Consider the following 24,806-nt stretch of genomic DNA (forward strand, 5'->3'; position numbering starts at 1 on the left):
TCTCCTTTTGAAATATAGAAGAGCCATGGGTGGCTCTTGTACATTTCAAAGGGAGAGGTGCAGTGAGATAGTGAGCACCCCCCTTATCAACTAATCATGTAGTAGATGGAAATTCCATCAAATACTCAATTAGCTTATTAATAGAAATTTAATATCCCTAACTGTGAGGGCAGGGGATTGGACTCAATGGCCTATCGAGGTCCCCTCCAGTTCTAGGATTCTAACCAGGACTCCCTGGTCTGGCAACATCCGTGGTCTGGCATCCGTGGACCACAAAGCCCAGGAACAGGGAGGTCTGGCAGAAGCGCAGGAATACAGTAGGGAGCACTGGCAACCCACTGTGTATGACAGGGGAATGGGCGGCACAGTGGGGAGCTTTGGCTCTAGCAGTGGTCATAGAGCTCCAGGACCAACAGTAGTCAGGGAATTCTGTCCCTGACTGCACAGCTCCAGCTCCAGCCCCAATGATGGAGTCAGGTGGCTGCTGAGCTCTGCCCCTGCTGCACAGGTCCAGCCCTTGTCGTGGAGCCAAGTAGCTGCTAAGCTTGGCTCTAGCCACAGAGTCAGGCAGCTGATGAGCTTGGTTTTAGCCATGGAGCCAGGTGTCTGCGGAGCTCTGCCACTGCTGCACAGCTCCATCTGTGGAACTCCACCCTGGCAGCAGTGATGCTGGAGGGTTTGGGGCTAGAGAGTCCTGGGAGTTTGGGGCAGCCCCAGGGGCAGGCTGTAGCCCTTCCCCAGTAACAGTAGAGGCTGGGGAAGGACTGTCCCTGGTCTGGCAAATCCCCTCGTTTGGGACCAGTTAGGTCCCAAGGGTGCTGGACCAGTGAGATCCAAACTGTATTAGTAAATCAAGTGGCCTCTGACAGGGCCCTACTCTGAGAAGTAGTAGAACAGATAAAGACCCTTACTCGGACTCCAGGGACCCAAACCTTGAGGACCATGGGCTGTCTACCAAAGATGATGCCAGAGGAAGGCGTAGAGGCATATCTCCTCACTCACTCAGCGGGAGGCCTGGCCCCAGGAACAATGGGCCTGCATATTTGCCCCATTTCTCTGTGGCGAGGCCCAGAAGGCCTACTATAATTTGCCAACTGAGAACACACCTAATTATCACCAGTTAAAAGAAGAGATACAGGCCTGATCAGGGATGACAACAGCAATACAGGCCCAAAGGTTTCATGAGTGGAAACACAAAGAGGATAAACCGCTGAGGTCCCAGCCATTTGACCTGCTTCACCTTGCATGAAAATGGCTGTGACTTGAAGCAAACCACTCGGAAGAGGTCCTGGAGATGCTGGTCATCAGCCAAATCATGCAGATGTTGCCACCAGACCTTTCTGCTTAGGTAGGCCAGCATGACCCGACCATCTATGATGAAAAAATCACATTGGTGGAGAGATGACTGAGAGCCAGGGAGTTGACTCGCCTATCTAGGAAAGGCATCTGGGGAGGCAGGCCTCTGATGATGACCCAGGGTGTTCAGGTGACCAACTACCCTGAAAACCCTAGACAAGGGAAAAGGGGGGGAGGGCAAAGGCCAGAGGAGAACAACGGGGGGATGGAAATTGTTTTCAAGACACTAACCCTGAAGAGGAACTCCTTGCTCCACAGAGCCAGAGGGGCAGCTACAGATGCTATGGGTGTGGGGAATTAGGCCATATAGCACTTGAGTGTCCCAACCTTGAGGTGCCTATACAAAGTAATCTCAGGGACTCGGGTGACCCATGCGCCCTACTCAACCTAGTGGGGATCACAGTTACCCCACATAAGTATACCAGGCCGGTGAAGGTAGACTGGGTAGAAACAATGGTGCTTATTGATTCTGGGAGCTCTATCACCCTGATTTTGGGGAAATTAGTGAAGCCCAGCCACCTAAAACAAGCCAAATGCACATGGGTCACCTGTATCATGGGACTGTTGGCTACTACCTCTGCATAGCTATAAGGACAGAAGCGTAGGGAAAGATCACTGAGGTACAAGCAGAAGTGGTTCCCCACCTTCCATACATATTGTGTGCTTATCAGGAGGGATTTTCCTGGATTTATCCAGAGGGGCAAGAACCAGAAGGGCACCCCGAACTAGGGGAATCTCAGCTTGGGAAGTGTTTTCTTCCTACCTTTACGGAGATATCCCAGGAACTGTTCCCCACCCCGGGGAAGGGTAGGAAGGCTAAAAAGCAAAGAACAGTAGCCAAAGCCTTAGGCACCTGAATCCGGGTGCAGATGCAAAGGACCACCTGCATAGGCAGATGAACACGGTCTGCAGTAGGCGATTCAGGAAAGAGAAAACCTAGTGTCACCAGGAGGAGAAAACCCTGAGACGTCGGAGGGTCCTGAAGATAGCTCTGAATACAACCCTATAGGATCAACCAAAAAGAGGTAAAGCCCTTGGAGTTTCGGCTGATAAGTCCTGGGAGAGCGACTTTTAGATGGGACCAGGTGGAAGACCCCCCCATATGAGAATGACAGGAAAGAGGAGGCCAAGATAGATGGGGTATCTGTCGAAGGAAAAATCTGGGAGTCGGGTCTATACTTCATAATCAAAAAGGACCTAATATACACAGTCTTTCACTTACAAGAGAAAGAGGTAGAACAGCTTTTAGTACCCTGAAAACACCAAAGGGCAATTCTAAACCTTGCCCATAGTCACTTGTTTGGAGGACATCTGGGAGTGGAAAAAACCCAGGCAAGAATCCTGTGCCAATATTTCTGGCTGGAGTACACGAAGATGTCCAGAGGCAGTGCTTTTTTTGTGACAGTACTGGCTGGTACTCAGTACCGGCACCTCCAGACGCAGTACCAGCACCTCCAGTCAGAGCTCAACAACTTTTCCCCTGGAATACCGGCACTCTTTTTTTCTTTACAAAAAAAGCACTGTCCGGAGGTATTGTGTCTCTTTTCCCAAATGTCAATTACACAGTCCTCACCCCATCTCTGAGCCCTATTGGTTACCCTGCTTATCAACAATGTCCTGTTTGAATGGATAGCTATGAACTTGATGGGACCATTAGAGAAAATGACCCAAAGACACCAATACATACTTGTGATGCTGGACTATGCCACGAGGTACCCGAAAGCTGTCCCCCTACAAAATACAGCATCTAAGACGATTGCCAAAGAACTGGTAGCAATCGTTGCCCTAGTAGGGCTACCTGAACAAATCCTCACTGATCAGGGGACCCCATTTATGTCCAAGTTAATGAAGGACTTGTGTTCCCTGCTCCATGTCCAGACCTTATGGAACTCTGTTCACCACCCACAGACTGATGGTCTGGTCGAAAGATTCAACAGGACCTTTAAGGCCATGATCAGAAAGGTAGTAGACAAAGATGAAAAGGATTGGGATGTGCTAATACCCTACCTGATGTTTGCCATTTGTGAGGTTCCTCAAGCTTCCACCACATTCTGTCCCTTTGAATTATTGTAGGGATGCAACCCCTGGGGCATCTTAGACATAGCAAAAGAGATCTGAGAAGAAGAATCAAATGAAGGGAGGAATACAATGGAAGATGTATTGCAAATGAAGGACTGGATAGCCCAAGTTACCCCCATTGTAAGAAAACATAAGGGCTACGTCTACACTGGCCCCTTTTCCGAAAGGGGCATGCTAATTTTACAGGTCGTAATAGGGAAATCAAAGTAGGAATACTTGATCTTATAACTCACTTGGTTAGGTCCAATAATGGTATCAGCAGAATGAATATGTGGACAACCACCTAACCTCAAGATGATTCTTACCAACCACCACAGGACATACCACACTAATACCAACCCTGGTACCTTCCCTTGCAACAAACCCCGTTGCCAGCTTTGTCCACATATTCATTCTACTGATACCATTATTGGACCTAACCAAGTGAGTTATAAGATCAAGAACACATATTCCTGCGCATCCAGAAATATAATCTATGCTATCATGTGCCGAAAGTGTCCGTCTGCTATGTACATTGGACAAACATCTCAGACACTTCGCCAAAGGATTAATGCCCACAAAACAGATATCAGACAAGATCACAAAGAAAAAACAGTTTCTTGCCCTTTTAACCAGAAAGGACACTCTCTCAATGACTTAACCACCTGCATTCTGCTACAAAGACCTTTTACATCTGCACTTGAAAGGGAATCCTCTGAACTGTCATTCATGTTAAAATTCGACACTTTCTAAAAAGGACTCAACAAACACTTGAACTATCTCACCCATTACCAAGATAGTTTCCCCAATTATCACCTCTAATACCATTAACTCTCAAACATCCCACTCTCCCTACCTCTAATATCATCAATTCACAGACACTTACCTTCCTTCCTTCCCCCCCCCCCCCGCATCCTCCTCCTGTTCTGCAATGTGATTTGTCCTTTTCATATTTGTTCATTTTTTTAATTGTATCCTTTGGTATATATGGTTGTGACTACTTTCTTCCACTATTTGATCTGAGGAAGTGGGTCTGGCCCATGAAAGCTCATCATCTAATAAACCATCTTGTTAGTCTTTAAAGTGCTACATTGTCCTGCATTTTGCTTCAGCTACCCCAGACTAACACGGCTACATTTCTATCACTATTATAGATGTACTAGTGGACCATCTGGGTGACGCCCAAAACCTAATAACTCTAGACCTGATGAAGGGATACTGGCAAATTCTCCTAGCCAAAGATGCCAAGGAGAAGATGGCATTCTCAATACCAGAAGGGCTATTTCAATATACGGTCCTCCCTTTTGGTTTCCCAGCTACTTTTCAGTGACTAATGGATAAGCTACTATGCCCCCATAAAGTTGTCATCCATACCCCCAATTCGGAAACCCACCTGCAAAGGTTGAGGCAGTCCTGGATGAGCTGGGATGAGCTGGGCTTATGGCAAACCTTGCCAAGTGTGCGATGGAGTTCACAGGGGCCAAATATCTCGAATATGTAGTACAGAGAGGGCTGGTGAAACCACAGTTAAATAAATTAGGGGCCATCCAACAATGGCCCCATCCAAAATGCAAGAAGCAAGTTCGAGCATTCCTAGGAGCCATCGGGTACTATCGAAGATTTATCCCCCACTTGCCACACAAGCAAGTCCCCACATAGATTTGGTGACGGCTCATGGTTCGGACCTGGTTAAGTGGTCCGACACAGAATAGAAGGCATTCATGGACCTATGGACTGCCCTCTGCAGCAACCCAGTGTTAATAGCCCCGGATTTCTCCAAAGAGTTCATCCTTCAGACGGATGCATCCGAAATTAGGTTGAGGGTAGTTCTATCACAAGTGGTTGGGGAAGAGGAGCATCCCATACTCTATCTCAGCAAGAAACTCCTCCCGAGGGAACGTAAATATGCTGTGATTGAGAGTGCGTGCTTCATTGTAAAATGGGCCATGGAAGCACCGTAGTACTACCTGCTTGGGTGCGGATTTGTCCTCGTGACAGACCATGCCCCTTCCAATGGATGGAGCAGAACAAGGAAAAGAATGCAAGACTGACCCGATGGTTTGTGTCTCTTCAACCATTTCAGTTCCATGTGCAACATAGTGCAGGAAGCAATTGCAGCAATGCCGATGTCCTGTCACAGATGCACTGATTAATATCCCAAGTTGCCCAACCCCTTTGTGTTGAGCAGGGTAGGGGGATGTGTGACAGACCCAGACTAGCTGTCTGCCGTTCGCTGGTGGAGAGAATACATGCTGGAGCTTGAGTAAACAGCTTTCTCTTCCCTGAGTTAAAAAAAAAAGTCCAAAGCCTAAATCCAGTATAATCAGGAAGGCACCCGAGGTCAATTGGAACTTGCCAGAAACCACAGCGAGCCTCTGAGGCTAACACTATCCGCCAGTAGTGCAAGACCCATGGGGAATAGCTGGAGCTTTTGCAACATTATGTAGCACTACAGTGACCCTCAAATAGGAGCAGCCCCTGCATGAGAGGCACACAAGCCTGCTGGAGTCAAAGGCTGCTCGGGCCGGGACACCAGAGCAGCCCCTGACTGTGGCAAGCCAGGGTGAACATCTGGAGCAGCCTCTGTCCACAGCGAACGCCTTGTGGAGCTGGAGCAGCCCCCACTGGTTAACTTTAATCCATTAACTGGTTAAACGTTCACATTCCTAATCTGCACCTCCAAGCAAGCCATTTTACAAGAGCTACTGACAAGGGTGGGAGGTGTAGCGAAGGAGGGAGCTGAAATGAGTGAGTGGGGTGCATGGTCTTGCAGGGAAGAGGTGTCACAAGGACAGGGAGTGAGATTGAAGGGCAGCATAAGGGTGGGGGGGGGTCTCAAGTAGGGATGTAAAATCCTGTTTAATTGTTTAATCAGTTAGACATCACGTTTTAACTGGTTAACAGATTTAAGGTGGGCCTTAAATTGGCCAGATTGGAGTAGCCCCCTCCCAACACTGGCAGAGGCTGCTCTAGCTCAGTCCTGTTTGTGGCTGGCTCAGGCGCGTCACAGGCAGGGGTTGCTCTGGTTGTCTGCAGTAGCCCCTGCCTGCGATGCACCTGGGCTCACTGCAGACAGAGGCTGCTCCAGACACCCCCCCCCCCCTCCCCACCCTGGAACCAGTAACTTACACCATTTAAGGCTCACTGATTAACCATTCACATCCCTTGTCTCAAAGAGAAGTGGTGGAATATGGGAAAGGGTCAATGCATCATGTGTTGCTCCTGTGAGCTTCTGAGCAGCGGCAGCAGCAGTGCTTGTTGATCACAGCAGGCACCCCACTCTCTGTGGTAGAGAGGCAGGCCATTTTAGCAGAAATCCCCCTCTCCTGTGGCAGCTAAAAACTTATAAGGTAGATACCCTACATGGAAAATGTTAGCCTTAACAATTAAAGGGATTTTTAATGGAAAATGCCAAGCAACCTTTACTAGAGGTTTACCAGCTTTTCCTATAATAATGTACGTTCTTTATAAGGTGGGAAAGAGTTTATTGAAGTTAAAACCACTGCAGACACTCCCAACTGCCCAACACAGCAATAGATTAAATTCAGTGCAGACAAGACTAAAATAATGAAAATTCAAAATACCACTTTAAATCACTCATACTAAGTTCCATTATGCAATCTTCAAAGAAAACATAAAGACAAAGAGAGTTTATTAAGTTAAAGATAGATAATGATATTGAAAACATCATAATGCTATTATATATATTTGATCAATGGCATTCCTTCACTATGAATATTGCAGACAGATTTGGTCATCCCATCTCAGAAATGAGGTAGGGAAACAGAATGGATTCTGGCAAGGGAAATGAAAACGATAAGAGGCACGGAGAGATTTTAATATAAGGAGAAATTGAAAACACAAGAAGTATATCATGTTTACATGGGAGATGAATATGAGGTTATGCATTAGCATTATATAAAATAATGAATAATACAAAGGTTATTCTCATCATAAAACAAATACAAGGAGACATCCAGTTATGTTAAACAGCAATAAATTTAAAGCTGATATAAGGAAATGGATTTTACACAAGTCATGATCAGCATGTGGAGTTCACATTAATAAGACAAAATGTTAAGCCATATTAAAAAAATGCTTAGCCATTTAAATAAACAATGAAAACCACCAACCCTCATGCTTCAAGTCAGAAGTCATCCTCTAACAGCATGGGAACAAAATTTCCCCGAAGACATTTTATTGCAAATTTATGTATCACGTGTTTTTACACCTTCCTCAGTAATATCTATCCTCAAAAACACATGCAGTGTGGCCTAAGCGTACCGAGCAACACCACAGCAGGACTCCGAGTACATTGTTTCTACTCCTGGCTCTTAAGTTGGCCTACTAGATGGCCATGAGGCAGTCACTCCCTTGCTTTGTTGAAAAAGCTACCAGAGGAGAAGCTGTTCTGGATTTGATTTTGACAAATAGGGAGGAACTAGTTGAGAACTTGAAAGTGGAAGACAGTATGGGGGACAGTGATCATGAAATAATAGAGTTCATGATCTTAAGGAAAGGTAGAAGGGAGACCAGCACAATTGAGGTAATGGATTTCAGGAAGGCAGATTTTGATAAGCTCAGAGAACTTGTAGGTAAGGTCCCATGGGAAGCAAGACTGAAGGGAAAAACAACTGAGGAGAGTTGGAAGTATTTCAAAGGGACGTTAAGGGCCCAAAAGCAAACAATTCCGCTGTGTAGGAAAAATAGAAAATATGGCAAAAGACCAGCTTGGCTTAACAAGGAGATCTTGCATGATCTCAAAATAAAAAAGGAGTCATATAAAAAATGGAAAGTAGGACAAATAACAAAGGATGAATATAGGCAAGCAACACGGGAATGCAGGGGCAAGATTAGAAAGGCAAAGGCACAAAATGAGATCAAACTAGCTACAGGCATAAAGGGAAACAAGAAGACCTTTTATAAATACATTAAAAGCAAGAGGAAGACCAAGGACAGGGTAGGCCCAATGCTCAGTGAGGAGGGAGAAGCAGTAACAGGAAACTTGGAAATGGCGGAGATGCTCAATGACTTCTTTGTTTCGGTCTTCACCGAGAAGTCTGGAGGTGTGCCTAACGTAGTGAATACAAGCAGAGAGAGGGTAAGTTTAGAAGATAGGATACACAAAGAACAAGTTAAAAATCATTTAGGAAAGTTAGATGTCAGCAAGTCACCAGGTCCTGATGAAATGCATCCCAGGATACTCAAGGAGCTGATAGAGGAGGTATCTGAACCTTTAGCTATGATCTTTGAAAAATCATGGAAGACAGGGGAGATTCCAGAAGACTGGAAAAGGGCAAATATTGTGCCCATCTATAAAAAGGGGAATAAGAACAACCCAGGAAACTACAGACTGGTCAGTTTCACATCTGTCCCAGGGAAGATAATGGAGCAGGTAATTAAGGAAATCATATGCAAACACTTGGAAGGTAATGAAGTGATAGGGAATAGCCAGCATAGTTTGTGAAGAACAAGTCATGCCAAACTAATCTGATAGCTTTCTTTGATAGGATAACGAGCCTTGTGGATAAGGGAGAAGCGGTGGATGTCATATACCTAGACTTTAAGGCATTTGATACCGTCTCGCATGATATTCTTATTGATAAACTAGGCAAATATAACTTAGATAGGGCCACGATAAGGTGGGTGCATAATTGGCTGGATAACCGTAGTCAGAGAGTTGTTGTTAACGGTGCTAAATCCTGCTGCAAAGGGATAACAAGTGGAGTTCCCCAAAGGTCTGTTTTGGGACCCGTACTGTTCAATATCTTCATCAATGATGTAGATATTGGGATAGAGAGTACGCTTATTAAGTTTGCAGATGATACCAAACTGGGTGGGGTTGCAACTTCTTTGGAGGATAGGGACATAATTCAAAATGACCTTAGCAAGTTAGAGAAATGGTCAGAGGTAAACAGGATGAAGTTTAATAAAGAGAAATGCAAAGTGCTCCACTTAGGAAGGAACAATCAGTTCCATACATACAAGATGGGAAGCGACTGTCTAGGAAGGAGCATGGCGGAAAGGGATCTAGGGGTCATAGTGGACCACAAGTTGAATATGAGTCAACAGTGTGATGCTGTTGCAAAAAAAGCAAATATGATTCTAGGTTGTATCAACAGGTGTGTTGTAAGCAAAACTCGTGAAGTCATTCTGCTGCTCTACTCTGCACTAGTTAGGCCTCAGCTGGAGTACTGTGTCCAGTTCTGGGCGCCACATTTCAAGAAAGATGTGGAGAAATTGGAAAGGGTACAGAGAAGAGCGACAAGAATGATTAAAGGTCTAGAGAACATGACCTATGAAGCCAGGCTTCATGAACTGGGCTTGTTTAGTTTGGAAAAAAGAAGATTAAGGGGGGACATGATAGCGGTTTTCAAATATCTAAAAGGGTATCAAAAGGAGGAAGGAGAAAATTTGTTCCTCTTGATTTCTGAGGACAGGACAAGGAATAATGAGCATAAAGTGCAGCAAGGGAGGTTTAGATTGGACATTAGGAAAAAATTCCTAACTGTCAGGGTGGTCAAATATTGGAATAAATTGCCAAGGGAGATGGTGGAATCTCCCTCTCTGGAGATATTTAAGAACAGGTTAGATAGACATCTATCAGGGATGGTGTAGACGGAGCTTGGTCCTGCCTTGAGGGCGGGGGGCTGGACTCGATGACCTCTCGAGGTCCCTTCCAGTCCTATGATTCTATCTTTCCCATCTATTAGAGGAGGATAATCATGCTTAACTCCTTTTGTAACATGCTTTGAAATCTATTAGTGAAAAGTGCTATATAAGAGCTAAAAAGTATTACTATTACTAGGAAGTGGCAGAGCCAAGGCACCCTAACCCTACTACATGAACCATAGATCTGAACTAGGGGAGGTGCGCCAATTCCTGTATTCCTAAACTGAGCTAAATTAAGGAACAGAATAACAAATATGCCATGACTCTAAATCTGTAACTTTATATGAAATGATAATGAAAAAGGATTATGATGTATGTACGATAGGGCAAAAAAACAAAATTTTCAGATTCATATTTCCTTATTTGGACTAGACTGTGACTGGACAATAGTTCCCACTAAGGTGCACACCTGAGTGGCTGCACACAAAAAATTCTTACCCCTGCCCACCTGTTCTGGAGAGCTGTGAAGCAGCACTGGCGCAGAAGGCAGCTGCTCTGGCAGGCGGGGCTGGCTGACACGGCATGGTGAGGGAGCATCTAGGGCAGAGTGCCGGGACTTGCTGCAGCCATGTGGTAAGGGGGAGGCCTGCTCTGGTGGCCGGGGCTGCCACGTGGCAGGGAGGGCTGGGGCCTGTTCTGATGGCTGGGGTGTCTGCTCCGGTAGAAGGACATGCTCATCCCTGTCCCACAAGCCTTGCTCCTTCCTGGCACCACTCTGCCCTCTTCCTCCGCACCTCCCATTGCAAACCAGCTTCCAAGGAATGCAGACTTTGGGATTACAGGATGGGGGTCTGACATGGGGCAGCAGAAGCGGTCGGACCCCCCTGCACTGGCCAGAGAAATGGGGAAGTAGAGCATGCTGCTGCCCCACACCAACCTGGAGCACCTGGGATATACTTGCAGAAGGGCTGAGCTCTCACAACCACAACTGAGGTTAATGGGGCCTCTGCTCTGAACATAGATAATACTAAAACACTAAGTAGTCTACAAAATTAGGCCCTAGTAGAGTATTCTCAAATTGGGCACCCAAAATGCATGCACAATCATAATTCTGGCATTTGACCTCTCTAATTTTTGCATGCTTGATTTTGCAATCCATGTTTTTAATACTTTCTTTTATTCAATTCATTATAATAGGTAACTACTGAAATGTCTCAAAATTACTTATATGCTTAAACATAAATTAGAGACTTCTTATGGAAAACGTGCAGAGATAGTTTAGCTAGATATAGACAAAAACAAAGTCGTACAATCTTTCAAATGATTATATCTGATGGAATTTTCTTCATTGCTCTTACTTCACCTGCATCACATTCGACAAGGTAATAATTTATGATAATCATATGAAAATATACAATTAATATTCATCACCTCTCATTTCTCATCACGTTAGATGATCAGTAATGCAGAGTGAAAATGCTGTCAGATTTCTAATTGCTTTGTAATGGGCCTGAAATAGGGAAATCATTAAAGACAAACAATCTGTCACTTGTCTGTTACCTTCACTATCTATCACTAAAAAATAAAACTCATTAAAGAAATTGCTAATGAGCTACAAAAGACTATACTGAATGTGTCTCGCTGTACACTTTTCAAGAATGCTATAAATTGACAAGACATTTCCAATAATTTTTGTGGAAATGTACTGAAAAACATATTTTGGTGCATTTTCTGAAGTCACTTGTTCTCATCATCGTAACGTTTATTTTATCATATAATAAATCTCCTTGTTTTTCTTTACGTCGGTGATACATTTGAGGGTCTAAGCACCCACAACCTTGATTTATTACCTTCTGCTTTTTAAAAAAGCAAAACAATCAAACCCTCCCACCAAAACCTTCGCATCTACTCCATCAAAAGTTTTGAAAATCCTGTGTCTTCCATGGATTTTCAGCAGCCTAATGAACAACTCTCACAAAATTTGGGCATACTCATTGGCTATGTCTAGACTGCAAAGAAAAGCTGGAAAAAGATACGCAAATTGTGGTTTGCTCTACACACTTGGCCAAATTTCGGAAAAACCTGCTCTTTTGACACATCTCTTCTTCCTCATACAATGAGGATTACAGGGATGGTGAAAGAATGCGTCCACATTTCCGGAAATTGTTCTGAAACAGCGGATGCATTCGTTGGACGTGGCATAGCTTTTCCAGGATACCGACTCTGCAGTCTAGACATAGCCATTGATCTAAAATTCATCCAATATGGATAAAAAATGGTTATACTATGTACAAAAAAGTTATTTTCAGGAGAGGGAAATCAGGATTCTTCACTTCCAGTATAAACTGTTCAAATGTATGGTCTTCTACAGATGTGATAGAAAAGCCAATTTCAAGATAAATCCTACTCCCTTAGTCGGAGAAGAACAGCTGAATTGAAATCAATTGGCAGAAATTACATTGGTGAGACATACTGAAATCTTACGTGCAGTTCTGGCACCTATATTGAAAAAAAATCTTGAAAAATTGGAGAGAATGCAGAAAAGAGCAACAATTATGTAAGGTGTGGCAAAATGTCTTACAATGACGTATGGAAAAATACATCAGAAAGAAGACTGAGAGTGATTTGACTACAGTATATCAAGGAGAAAATAGCAGGTACTAATATGCTCCTTAATCTAGTGGAGTTACTGCAGTGTTCTTTAATCTAGTGGAGAAAGAAATAACAAGAACCAATGGCAGAAAGCTGAAGCCAGAGAAATAAAAACTTTTAACAGCGAGAGCGATTAATCATTTGAACAAACTACAAGGGGAAGTCATGGATTCTTCATCTGTTGATGTGTTCAAATTAAAATTGGATACTTTTACTGAAGACACACTTTAGTCAAACACAATTCAATGATGTGATATACAGGAAGTCAGATTAGATCAGGGCAGACAAAATTTGGCCCATGAGCCAAATCCAGACCACTAAAAATTTATATCTGGCCCATCATGATCTTCTAGGCCGCCAATGTCTCCAGCCCAGTGGAACCCTTGTGCAGGTTCCCTGTCTGTCATGTCTCACATAGAATTCAAAGCAGCTGGCTATTGGGGCCAACATGTGACTCTGCATGGTGCATGTTGGGTCCCCAAGCCCTATTCCCGCTCTTAGCACAAGCCTCACAGCTCTCATTAGCGGGAAAGCTCCCTAACAGGTCCTGCATTGCCTCCCACACCTCTCCCTCAGGTCAGAATCCACTCCTGCACCCAACACCCATCCCAGAACCCGCAACCCTACTTCATCCCAATCCACTGCTCTAGATCACAACCCTCTTTCACCCAAACTACCTTCCAGATGCTACGCTCCCTCCTGTACCCCAGTTCCCTATCCCTAGTTCCTTTTTATACCCAACCTCATTCCGACATCCTGCACCCCTTCCATTTATATCACAGAAAAAAATGCAACCCTTCACCACTTACCAAACATCAGGAAGAAAATAAGGTGACAGATAACAGCCAGCATGGATTTGTAAAGAACAAACTTCAAATCAATCTGATAGCATTCTTTGATAGGATAATAAGTCTTGTAGATAAGGGAGAAGCAAAGGACGTGATATACCTAGACTTCAGTAAGGCATTTGATACGGTCTTGTGTTACTTTCTTATCCATAAACTAGGCAAATACAACTTAGATGGGGCTACTATAAGGTGGGTGCATAACTGGCTTGATTACTGTTCTCAGATTAGTTCCTTAATGCTGGAAATGCATAACAAGTGGAGTTCCACAGGGGTCTGTTTTTGGACCGGTTCTGTTCAATATCTTCAACGATTTAGACGATGGCATAGAGAGTACGCTTATTAAGTTTGCAAATGATACCAAGCCCGGAGGGGTTGCAAAGTGCTTTGGAGGATAGGGTAGTAATTCAAAATGATCTGGACAAACTAGAGAAATGGTTTGAGATAAATAGGATGAAGTTTAATAAGGACAAATGCAAACTACTCCACTTAGGAAGGAGTAATCAGTTTCACACATACAGAATGGGAAGTGACTGTCTAGGAAGGAGTACTACAGAAAGGGACCTAGTGATCATAGTGGACCACAAGCTAAATATGAGTCAATAGTGTGACACTGTTGCAAAAAAACCAAACATGATTCAGGGATGCATTAACAGGTGTGTTGTGAGCAAGACATGAGAAGTCAATCTTCTGCTCTACTCTGCCCTGCCTCAATGGGAATATTGTGTCCATTTCTGGGTACCACTTTTCAAGAAAGATGTGGAGAAATTGGAGAAGATCCAGAGAAGGGCAACAAAAATGATTAAAGGTCTAGGAAACATGAGCTATGAGGAAAGGCTGAAGGAATTGGGCTTGTTAAGTTTAGAAAAGAGAAGACTGAAAAGGAACATCATAGAGGTTTTCAAGTATCTAAAAGGCTATCCCAGGGAGGAACGTGGGGGAGGGGGAAATTGTTCTCCTTGCCCTCTGAGGATAGGACAAGAAGCAATGAGCTTCCAAAGTGTTAGGGTGGTTAAACACTGGAGTAAATTGCCTAGAGAAGCTGTGGAATCTCGGTCACTGGAGATATTTAAGAGCAGGTTAGGCAGACATGTATTTGGGATGATCTAGATGCTGCTTGGTCCTGCCGTTAGGGCAGGACACTGGACTTGATGATCTCTCAAGGTCCCTTCCAGTTCTAGTATTCTATGATTCTATAATTACTTTCTATGGCCCAGATCATGCTGTCCTGTGTATGCTTATAGAATGGGATTCTAATAGAAGAAGTCTCCAAAGGTTCCCATCACAGAGATCATTACAAAAGAGCCCAAGCATAGCCCAGGCCTGTGCTTTGCCCATGTTTCCAACTGTGTGAAATTTTATTAGGAATCTCATGATATTCAAAGCCCCAGTTTCTAGAAAATAATGATTATATAAAAATGTCTGCTTTCATCTTTTAAAACAGTGAATGTTTTGCCTGCATAGTTTTAAAGTAAAAGTAGAAAATATGACCCAAGTGCGCCCTTCAGGCTCAAAAACTAACAAACAAAAAACTGGATGACAAATAGAAGGCAATTTCTTACAAATTTCATGATTTTTAAGTCAATTTTCATAATGATAGGTGACCAGATTTATTATTTTTGAATGTTTGGGATGGCAATACTGCTTTTCATGGGCTGAGAGAATTCCAGACAAAAGACACTGGCTACGTCTACACTGGCCCCTTTTCCGAAAGGGGCACGCTAATTTTAAACTTCGTAATAGGGAAATCCGCGGGGGATTTAAATATCCCCCGCGGGATTTAAATAAAGATGTCCGCCGCTTTTTTCCGGCTTGTAGAAAAGCCGGAAAAGAGCATCTAGACTGGCCCGATCCTCCGGAATAAAACCCTATTCCGGAGGATCTCTTATTCCTACTTCAAAGCAGAGCTGTGCGTCAGGGACTGGCCAGCGGAGTTGGGAGCCAGCAGCCTGGGGCAAGGGAGCGCCACTAGGTCTGCTGACGGACCCAGGGAGAGCTTGGAGTCCCATCAGGAGAGGGATGGAATTGACCACCCCTGGTCTGGCAAAATCCCTCATTTGGGACCAGTCAGATCCCAAGGGTGCCGAACCAGGGAAGTCCAACCAGTATTATTTATATGTAGTAGAACAGCTTCAACACCAGAGATTTAGGGAGCCCTTTATTAGTATATCCCACAATGAGAGGTGAGAGATCCCTATTCATATCCTTTCTTCCCCCATCAGGCAGAAGGGTGAAATGAACTCAAGCCTCTCACATCACAGGGTACATCTACACACCAGTGTTATTTTGGAATACCTGACATTATTTCAAAATAACATAATGTGTGTCTACACAGCAAGCCGTTATTTTGAAATAATGTTGAGATGGAGGACTTCTTACTCTGACTCCTGTAACCCTGATTTCACAAGGAGTAAGGGAAGTCGAAGGAAGAGTGTTCTTCCTTCAACTTCCTCCTGTGTAGACAGTGCCAAAAGCCAAATAAAGCTGTTTTGAGTTTAGCTACACAACTGACGTAGCTGAAGTTACGCATCTTAATTCAACTTTTGCCCTGCAGTGTAGATGTGCCCACAGTGAGCATACTAGAACTTATAGGGTGGACTCACTGGACTAAAACTTATGGCTCCCTGCCTAGTATGATGATTTTTGTGTATCACATTTTTAGGCACAGAAATGTAGCCGTGTTAGTCTGGTGTAGTTGAAACAAAAAACAGGATTATGTAGCACTTTCAAGACTAACAAGGTGGTTTATTAGGTGATGAGCTTTCATGGGCCAGACCCACTTCCTCAGATCAAATAGTGGAAGAAAATTGTCACAACCATATATACCAAAGGACAGAATTAAAAAAATGAACACATATGAAAAGGACAAATCAAATTTCAGAACAGAAGGGGGATGGGGGGGAAGGTAAATGTCTGTGAGCTAATGATATTAGAGGTGATAATTGGGGAAGCTATCTTTGTAATGGGTAAGATAATTAATGTCTTTGTTTAAACTTAGGTGTAAAGTGTTGAATTTAAGCATGAATGACAGTTCAGAGGATTCTCTTTCAAGTGTTGTCTGAAAAGGTCTGTGAAGAGGGATGCAGGTAATCAAGTCATTGAGACAATGTCCTTTTTGGTTGAAATGGCAAGAAACTTTTTTCTTTGTGATCCTATCTAATATCTGTTTTGTGGACATTGATTCTTTGGCACCTATCTCTTACTATTCATTGTAAAGGATGCCTAACTCTGGCGTTGTGTATCACATTGTTATTCCAGTGATTTTCTAGATTCTAAAAATTAAAAGTCTAAATTCCCTAGACTGTCAATGGGATTTTAGTTCCTAAGTGACTAAATCCCTTTTGAAAATGAAATCTAGGCTCCTAACTCAGTTAGGCATTGCAATACACAGTATACCAACACCTAACTACCTTTACAAATCTGGGCCTAAGACCCTTTTACACAAATTATGTGAATGGAATGGATCTTATATGTGTAGAGAGCTACTGTCTTAAATGTGTAGATCCAGTTTAAGGGTTTGGCTCTATCAGAGCAATTAAATGACCTGAACAATAGATTTGAATTTGTAAGAATTCTTCTTATGTTAAGAAAGGCATAAGAAAAAAATCACAAAAGAGAGCTGAGAATACCTTAATGTGCCTTTCCTTTACATAGTTTTTATAATTTGTAGTTATTACAAAGGTTGTTACAGCATTAAATAGCCTATTTTTGTTTCAATTATTCCACAGAAAATTGAACATTCATGGGAACTTGTTCTATTCATTCAAAGCTTCACAGACTTCAGAGGTCATTCAGAAAGATATTTTGTTATGCTTATATTGCATTTCACCCCCTCTCATTCTGAAATAAAATGCACACTGGTTAACAGAATTGTACAACTGTGAAGTTGCATGTTTAAAAAAAATTAAATTTTAGGCCTCATAGCTGGGAGGAAAACCCTCCAAATGTGAATTAAATGTAAAGTGATGTAATGGTGTCTTCTTTAGTTTGCAAACACACAGACTGAAACAAAAGCTTTACTTATATGATCCTAAAACTTGTTTAGTGACCTTCACATCCATTGTAACTGATATAGTTTGAGATTGCTCAAAATTTCAGGATCAGCTATATAATAGTGTACAGTTCTTTTTAATTGAGTTATCTCTGAAATCTAAATCTCACTGATGATAATTTACCTATTTCATTATTTTCTCAGAAACACATTACTGTGATTATATTACAAAGAGTTGCTGGATCAGTGGTAGATACTGGAATATGTGCAGTGAGAAATCTGGCTTAAATTCCCCAATAACTTGTTCAAGCACCCCAAAATGTTCAGGTAATTTCCAACTCTTCCCTTGGGTAAAAGAGGAAAAGAAGAGACTAATTTCCCATTGTCAAAAAGCTCAACTGCCTTCTATGTGCCAATAATTTACATCAACTTCTAATGCCACATAGATGCCAAAAGCTCAAACTATTGCCTACCCATTAGTCAAAATTGCAATGCATCTGAGCAACAGCTTCTATAATACAATTATGAACTGTCAATCCAAAAAAAACCAACAACATAATTTATAAATGTAGGAGCAACATGAAATGCACTGAATTTAATATCCCATTAAATAACACCAAACAGATTGGATTGTACTATTCATTTTTATGCTCACTTCAATTAAAAATTCAAAGTCACAATTTTTAATTTGACTGCAATTTCATGGAAATCAGCAGGGTAGTGTCCTTGAAACTACCGACCTTGCAGAAAAATTTAAATCTCTCTTGCCTCAGAGAATGCATCTCTTCTTCTGTAACCCATGCAATAATGTTATTTAAAAAAATACAAAAATACTGGCAAGATTTTTGCTAAATGTAGAAGTGCCATATTTTTCCCTCAGTTAATGCATAATGAAAGGCATCTGTTTTACGCTTTATTTTCTGTAATAATATATTAAATGAAATATGATGAGTAACCTATTCTTTCGACAGCAAGCCCTCCTAATGTCTGTGTAAAGCAAAGGTAGGGAACCTCCAGCCCATGGGCCACACATGGTTCATCTAAGTTAGCTGCTGGTGAGCCACTGGATGCTTTGTTTACCTGAGCGTCTGCAAGCATGGTGCCCAGCAGCTCCCAGTGGCTGCAGTTCACTGTTACTGGCCAATGGGAACTGCAGAAAGTGGTGGAGCAGCCTATGCTGCTTCCTACAGATCCATTTGCTGGAACTGTGAACTGTGGCCACTGGGAACTGCAGGGCTGTGTGCCTGTAGACACTCAGATAAACAAAGTGCCTGGTAGCTCACCAGTGGCTAACCCTGATGAATTTCATGCAGCCAGTGTTCAGGAGATTATCCATCCTTGGTCTCAAGTCTCTGAGATTATGCTCATCTGGGTTTAAACTACATTTAGGCTCCAATTGTGCAGTTAATTCCATATGGACAAACCCTACATGAAATAGCTTGCAGGAATGGGGCCTAAAGGATAGATCTTGAAAACTTACGCAAACATCTGAATGGACTGAATTTAAGTGATCTTTGTGCAGTTACAGTGATGTACCCGAAGAGACCACATCTGCAGGATCTAGCATACAGAGAGAAATACCTTGTCTTAAAAGTCAGCTCCCCAGGCATCAGAGGCAGCATGGTAGGGCAGCAGGCAACTCCCTGGGAGCTGGAGTGGGAGCTGCATGTAGTCGTATAGCCAGCCGTTTGTGTAAAAATAAGTTCATGCTCATGCCTGTTTAAATGGCTCCACTCTTACACCCCGAGTTAGAACTAAGTTAACTGTGGTTAACTGACCAGTCCATTAGTTAATGGAATTTCCATCGACTAGTCGATAAGTGCTTCAGCAATGCAGAACTCCGCATATAGGCTGGGGCCAGCGGGAAGTCACGCTGAATCTGGGCTGCATGCGGGTACCTGCTTTGAAATGCCCAAGAGTCCCCAGCGGGTGCTCTTGTGAATTTCAAAGCCATGGAGCCTGGGGTCAGTGGGGGACTTACAGTGATTCCTCAGCTGAACCCAGGCTCCCTGCAGCATTTCCCCGGAACCCGAGATCAGCTGGGAGTCCCCAGCTCACCCCGGGTTCTGCTGCCACAGAGAGCCTGGCATCAGCTGGAAGTCCCCAGCTGACCCCAGGCTCCACTGCCCCTTTAAAATGGGTGGAGGTGACAGTTTCAAAGGCGAAGTCGCCGCACACCTGATTAGCTGTGTGACAGCTTCCCCTTTGAAACTGCCACCTCCGCCTGTTTTAAAGGGGCAGCTGTGGAGCCTGGGGTCAGCTGGGGACTCTCCATCCATGCGACACTTCCCCAGAACCCGGGTTCAGCTGGGGAGTCCCCAGCTGATCCCGAGTTCTGGGGAAATGTCGTGTGGAGCCCAGGGTCAGTTGGGACTTCCCAGCTGATACCGGGCTTCATGGCTGCCCCTTTGAAAGGCGCAGAGGCAGTATTTTAAAGGGGAAGCTGCTGCATCTTTGAAAAGCCATCTGGGGGTTTCAAAGTGGAAACACCGCTGTGCAGCGCTGCCACTTTGAAGTACCCCTTCCTCCCCTTTGCTGCCTCTATATCATAGAGGCAGCAAAAGGGATGGGGGAGGATATCATCTAGTCGACTAGTCAAAATACTATCCGATAAGCATTTGCTGACTAGTCTTTTACATCCTTAGTTAGAACTGCAGAAATCAACACGGCTCTGAGAAAGGAATCTGGATTCTATTATGGCTCATGCCTCATCAAAAGAATTGTTTCCTAAACTGCATTTGCAGGTTTAAGCCTGTTTATGTATTGCATTTCAAGCTCTTATTACAAAGCCAGTTTTGCTCTCTATTACAGGGGTATAGAAAAGTACAGAATTTAGCATTTTTTAGGCAAAAATACCTAATTCAGAAGTGGGGGGGGAGAGGGGTAACAGGAGGTACACATGAGAAGCCAGCTTTTAGGCTGACTCCCCACACATACGGGCTTCACAGAGCTGACTGTCCCTCCCTCTGCTGCTGCCTCTGTATCAGAGGCAGCAGGGAGGGCAGAGGGACCTGGTGCAAATACTGCAGAAACCAGCAAGCTCCCTGCAAGCACTGGCTCCTGCCTGACTTCCTCCCCGACGTGTAAACATGTAAATTCAGCAGTTGCATGTCTACAAAAATAAAAGTTTGATAATGTCCCTATTTCTACAGCAGTGATAGGGAGCCAAAAATAAGCGGTGGGCCTCATGAATGGTCCTCCTTCACCTTAGTGGGCCGTAGAAACCTGCTATCTGTCCCCTTCTTCCATGTGCCTTTCATGAACTGGGATACCTCAGCCCCATACTTCCTACACTTTCCCCCTCCTCCCAGCACTTTTGGAGCACCATGAATCTGCTGATTTGCACTCTGTACCCACTCTTCCCCCTCCCTCCTAGACCTGGAACACCATAAATCAGCTGTTTGTGGATGTTTTAGCTCTATGAGGCAGGAAAAAGGACAGAGCATGCTCTGAAAGTGCGAGGAAGGTGGCAAAAGGTGTTGGAAGTATGGAGCTTCAGTGCTACAGTTTGTGAGAGGCATGTGCGGGAGAGGAGCAGACAGCTGTTTCTGTACCAGAGATGGAGCCCCAGGTGGGTTGCATGCAGCCTGTGGGCCACAGGTTGTCCACCACTGTTCGAAGGAGAGCTTGCCACTTTGCTCAGCTTATAGAATGGTAATAAGCACTGAGTTTGGCAAGGAGACTGGAGCAACATTACCATCATAGCTACTATGAAATGTTGAGGCTCGGGGATTTTCCACTAAAGCAGATGCATCTTTTTTGTGATATTAGATGTTCTTATCAGCACAGATAAAGAGAGGAAACCAGAAGGCACCATTTTCATGGCCATATGGTGAGTAATTCACAAGATGTAACTCTGAGGATCCTGCTCCCTCTATTCCAATCCTGTGTCTTCATTTCCATCCCTACTTTATCCCTCATTTTTCTTTTTGCCTTTGTCTAATAAGAATCAGGCGGAGCCAGCAGGATACAACTTTCTAACCTAAAATCTAATTTTGTAGCACTATATTATGGTGGCTCGGCTGAGATCAGGTAAAAAGATCTACTATCCCAAAGAGAGCTGGGGTGAGAAGCAGTACTTAAAGTATATGGGGAGAACCTTGTACATCCAACAATGTATAAAATTGAGTTGGAGCCCTGGGAGGTGAATTTTAAGTATGGTTTTATAATAGTGGCTACTTCCAAGTGAGAGAATAATAGAAACCTAGAGCTGGAAGACACATCAAGAGATCATCTGGTCCAGTGGCTCTCAAACTTTCCAGATCACTGTACTTCTCAGGAGTCTGACTTGCCTTATGTATACAATTTTTCAGGGACAGTCCTAAATTTAAATAGTCTGTCCCATTGCCCTATCAAGTAGTGAAGTGTCCTGGAAAGTCTTGCCGGACATCCAGCCAGGCTGGATTCCGGTGATTTGTGGACCCTCCCTCTCCCCCTCTTTCCCTCCCACAAGACTGCCTGTCACATGGGCTCCTGGTCCCCACCTCTTGGTCCCCCGCAGCACCAGCTCCTCCTCCTCCGGGCCACCTTGGAGCCCTGGCAGAAGCTGCACAGAGCCCGGCTGCGGTGCTGCGGGTGGCATTGGCAGGTTCCAGGACTGGAGCAGAGGTCGCCTGTGGTGCTATCTGAAGACAAGCAGCAGCTGCACGAAGCCTGTTCTGATGAGGCTGCTCTGGCTGGAACAGGCCTTGTGCAGCTACCGCTTGACTCCAGCTGGAGCCGGGAACACCCATGGGAACTGGGACCACGGTACTAAAGGTAGCACTGTGGGTGGTCCTGACTCCAGCTGGAGTCAAGTGGCAGCCGCACGAGGTGTGTTCCAGCCGGAGCAGCCTCACTGGAATGGGCCTTGTGTGGCTGCCGCTTGACTCCAGCTGGAGCTAGGTCACTCATGGGGACTGGGACCACGGTACTACAAATAGCACTATGGGTGGCCTCTGCTCCAGTCCCGGTACGTGGTCCTGCCTTGGGAGCAGCTGGGGCCAAGGTTGTGGGGGTTTCTGGGGCCAGACTGCGGTAATAAAACTAGCGTTGCAGCTCGGCTCCAGCCCTGCAAACTGCTTTCCATGTGAAAGGCAGAAGGTGAGGGAAGGGGCAGAGGGAGAACTATTGGAGAGCTGGGAGTGAGGAGAGGAAGGGGCTTGTGCTGGGGAGGAGGCCAGGGAGGAGAAAAAAGGAGAAGGCACCAAGGGGCAGGGTGGAGGAGAGACATGTGTTCTCAGGGGGCCAAGAGGAGACAATGAGGAAAAGGGCAGAAGGGGGGATGAGAGAAGAGGGGACAGGGTGATGTTGAGAGAGGGGAGGGGCAATGGGAGCAAGAAGAAGGAAGAGGAGAGAGGAGGAGTGGGTGCCAGGAGAAGAGACGTTGAAAGTGGGGTAGGCATGGGGAAGGCAGGGGTGGAGCAAGTCATGTGTGAGAGCACAGAGGGGCATGGGGAGAAGTGGGCACCAGGGAGAAAGGGGGCAAGGAGGGCAGGGGCAGTAATGGAAGGGGGAGGCACCAGAAAGGGGCAGGGGTAAGGGAAGGTGCAGGTGCAAGGAGATTGTGGGAATGAAGCAGAAGGGCAAACACATGGGCTACGTCTACACTGGCCCCTTTTCCGGAAGGGGCATGTAAATTTCACTAGTCGTCGTAGGGAAATCCGCGGGGGATTTAAATATCCCCCGCGGCATTTAAATAAAAATGTCCGCCGCTTTTTTCCGGCTTTTAAAAAAGCCGGAAAAGAGCGTCTAGACTGGCCCCGATCCTCCCGAAAAAGTGCCCTTTTCCGGAGGGTCTTATTCCTACTTTGAAGTAGGAATAAGACCCTCCGGAAAAGGGCACTTTTTCCGGAGGATCGGGGCCAGTCTAGACGCTCTTTTCCGGCTTTTTTAAAAGCCGGAAAAAAGCGGCGGACATTTTTATTTAAATGCCGCGGGGGATATTTAAATCCCCCGCGGATTTCCCTACGACGACTAGTGAAATTTACATGCCCCTTCCGGAAAAGGGGCCAGTGTAGACGTAACCATGGAGGGGAGGGACAGGCACCAGAGGAGAGAGGCAGGGTAGGTGGGTAGAGGGAGGTGTTAGGAGAGGGGATGTGGAGTGATAGCTATAGATCATCAGAACAGTGCTAGAGGAGGAGTGGGCACAGGGAGAAGAGAAAGGCTGGTGCAGGGGAGGTGGGTAGGTCCCAGGACAGCTGAGGGGAGTGAGAAGAGCAGGAGCCAGGACAGCAGAGGAGGGTGTGGAGTGGGGGGCAGCAGGCACCAGGGGAGTATATGGGGTGCGGGAAAGGTAGGAGACATAGCAGCAGAGGCACCAAGGCACCAGAGGGAAAAGGGAGAGGGTTATAAGATATTTATTAATAACTTGGGTGCCACATATCTGAACAAGCACACATGGACTTACTATTAGTGCACAAGGCAAAATTCACTCTGTTCATGGGAGGAAAATCTTAGAGGGAACATTTCCCACAGCCTATCCCCCTTAATACAATGCAAGTTGGGTTAATGCAATTGCACGATAGTTGCATGGGGGGGGGGGGACCTGTGGGGGCTAAACCCATCCCTATTGGTAGGAGGACAGTGGGAGGAGTTCTTAGAGGGGTCACACAACACCCTTTATTTCTGGTCACCTGTCCATCTTGACCCCTGGAGTATTACCTCCAGGAATGGGACTTCTTGTGGCAAGGGGCGTGGCTAGCTGGAGTTAGGGGGCGTGGCTAACGTGTCCCTAATTTTGGTTCAGAAAATATGGTCACCAGACCTATGTATCCCCCAGTGAAGGGGCACCTGTCCTACACCTCCCCCCTTGCAGACAGCCGGTGGAAGCGGGGACTGGAAGACAGCCCATAGGAAGGCAGATTGAAGAACAGCCCATGAGAGCCAGGCAAGCCCGGTACAACGTGAGCTGAGGGACCAAGAAGTTTGGTTCCCTCATGAGAGGGCACAAAGGGAGGGCCGGGGGCTCTGGGCGCTGAGGCGATTGCTAGGACCGCTACTCCCCCGGGGCGGGGCGGGGGCAGGAAGATAACCGAGTGTAGCACAGCACGTGAGGACCGGAGTACACAGGTGAAGCCGGACGGGAGAGTTGTGGCCGCCGCGGATTTGGTTGCGGGGGGGGGGGGAGGGTGAGGGGGGTCTCACCGGGGCGGGAGTCCCAGGTACTCACAGCGCGTTGCAGCCGTTCGGACAGCTCCGAAGCGCTCTCTGTCGCCATGGAGACAGCGTCAGCCCAGGAAGGGGTGCACTTCCGGTGGGTGCCCTTGCCGCTAGTGTCCGGCGGGAAACAACCTCTAGACAGCGCTGAG

At 45.3% G+C, this 24,806-nt stretch overlaps 2 protein-coding genes across 6 annotated transcripts in view; one reads left to right on the forward strand and one right to left on the reverse strand.

Annotated features, from left to right (window-relative positions):
• Positions 1 to 24,801, reverse strand: part of DCDC1 (doublecortin domain containing 1) — a 604,418-nt gene extending 579,617 nt beyond the window's left edge. For 2 of the 4 annotated variants that reach the window (XM_075927784.1, XM_075927785.1), the window contains exon 1: positions 24,668 to 24,800. In XM_075927784.1, the coding sequence (XP_075783899.1) occupies positions 24,668 to 24,715 (48 nt within the window). In that variant the 5' untranslated portion in view covers positions 24,716 to 24,800. Of the gene's footprint in view, positions 1 to 24,642 lie in introns of all 4 variants that reach the window. The other 2 variants (XM_075927782.1, XM_075927783.1) reach the window with 2 other exon arrangements.
• DNAJC24 (DnaJ heat shock protein family (Hsp40) member C24) overlaps positions 1 to 24,806 on the forward strand; it is a 128,075-nt gene that overhangs the window by 33,609 nt on the left and 69,660 nt on the right. The gene's annotated exons all lie outside the window — the stretch shown is intronic.

Source organism: Pelodiscus sinensis, chromosome 4, assembly GCF_049634645.1.
Source record: "Pelodiscus sinensis isolate JC-2024 chromosome 4, ASM4963464v1, whole genome shotgun sequence".
NCBI lineage: Eukaryota > Metazoa > Chordata > Testudines > Trionychidae > Pelodiscus > Pelodiscus sinensis.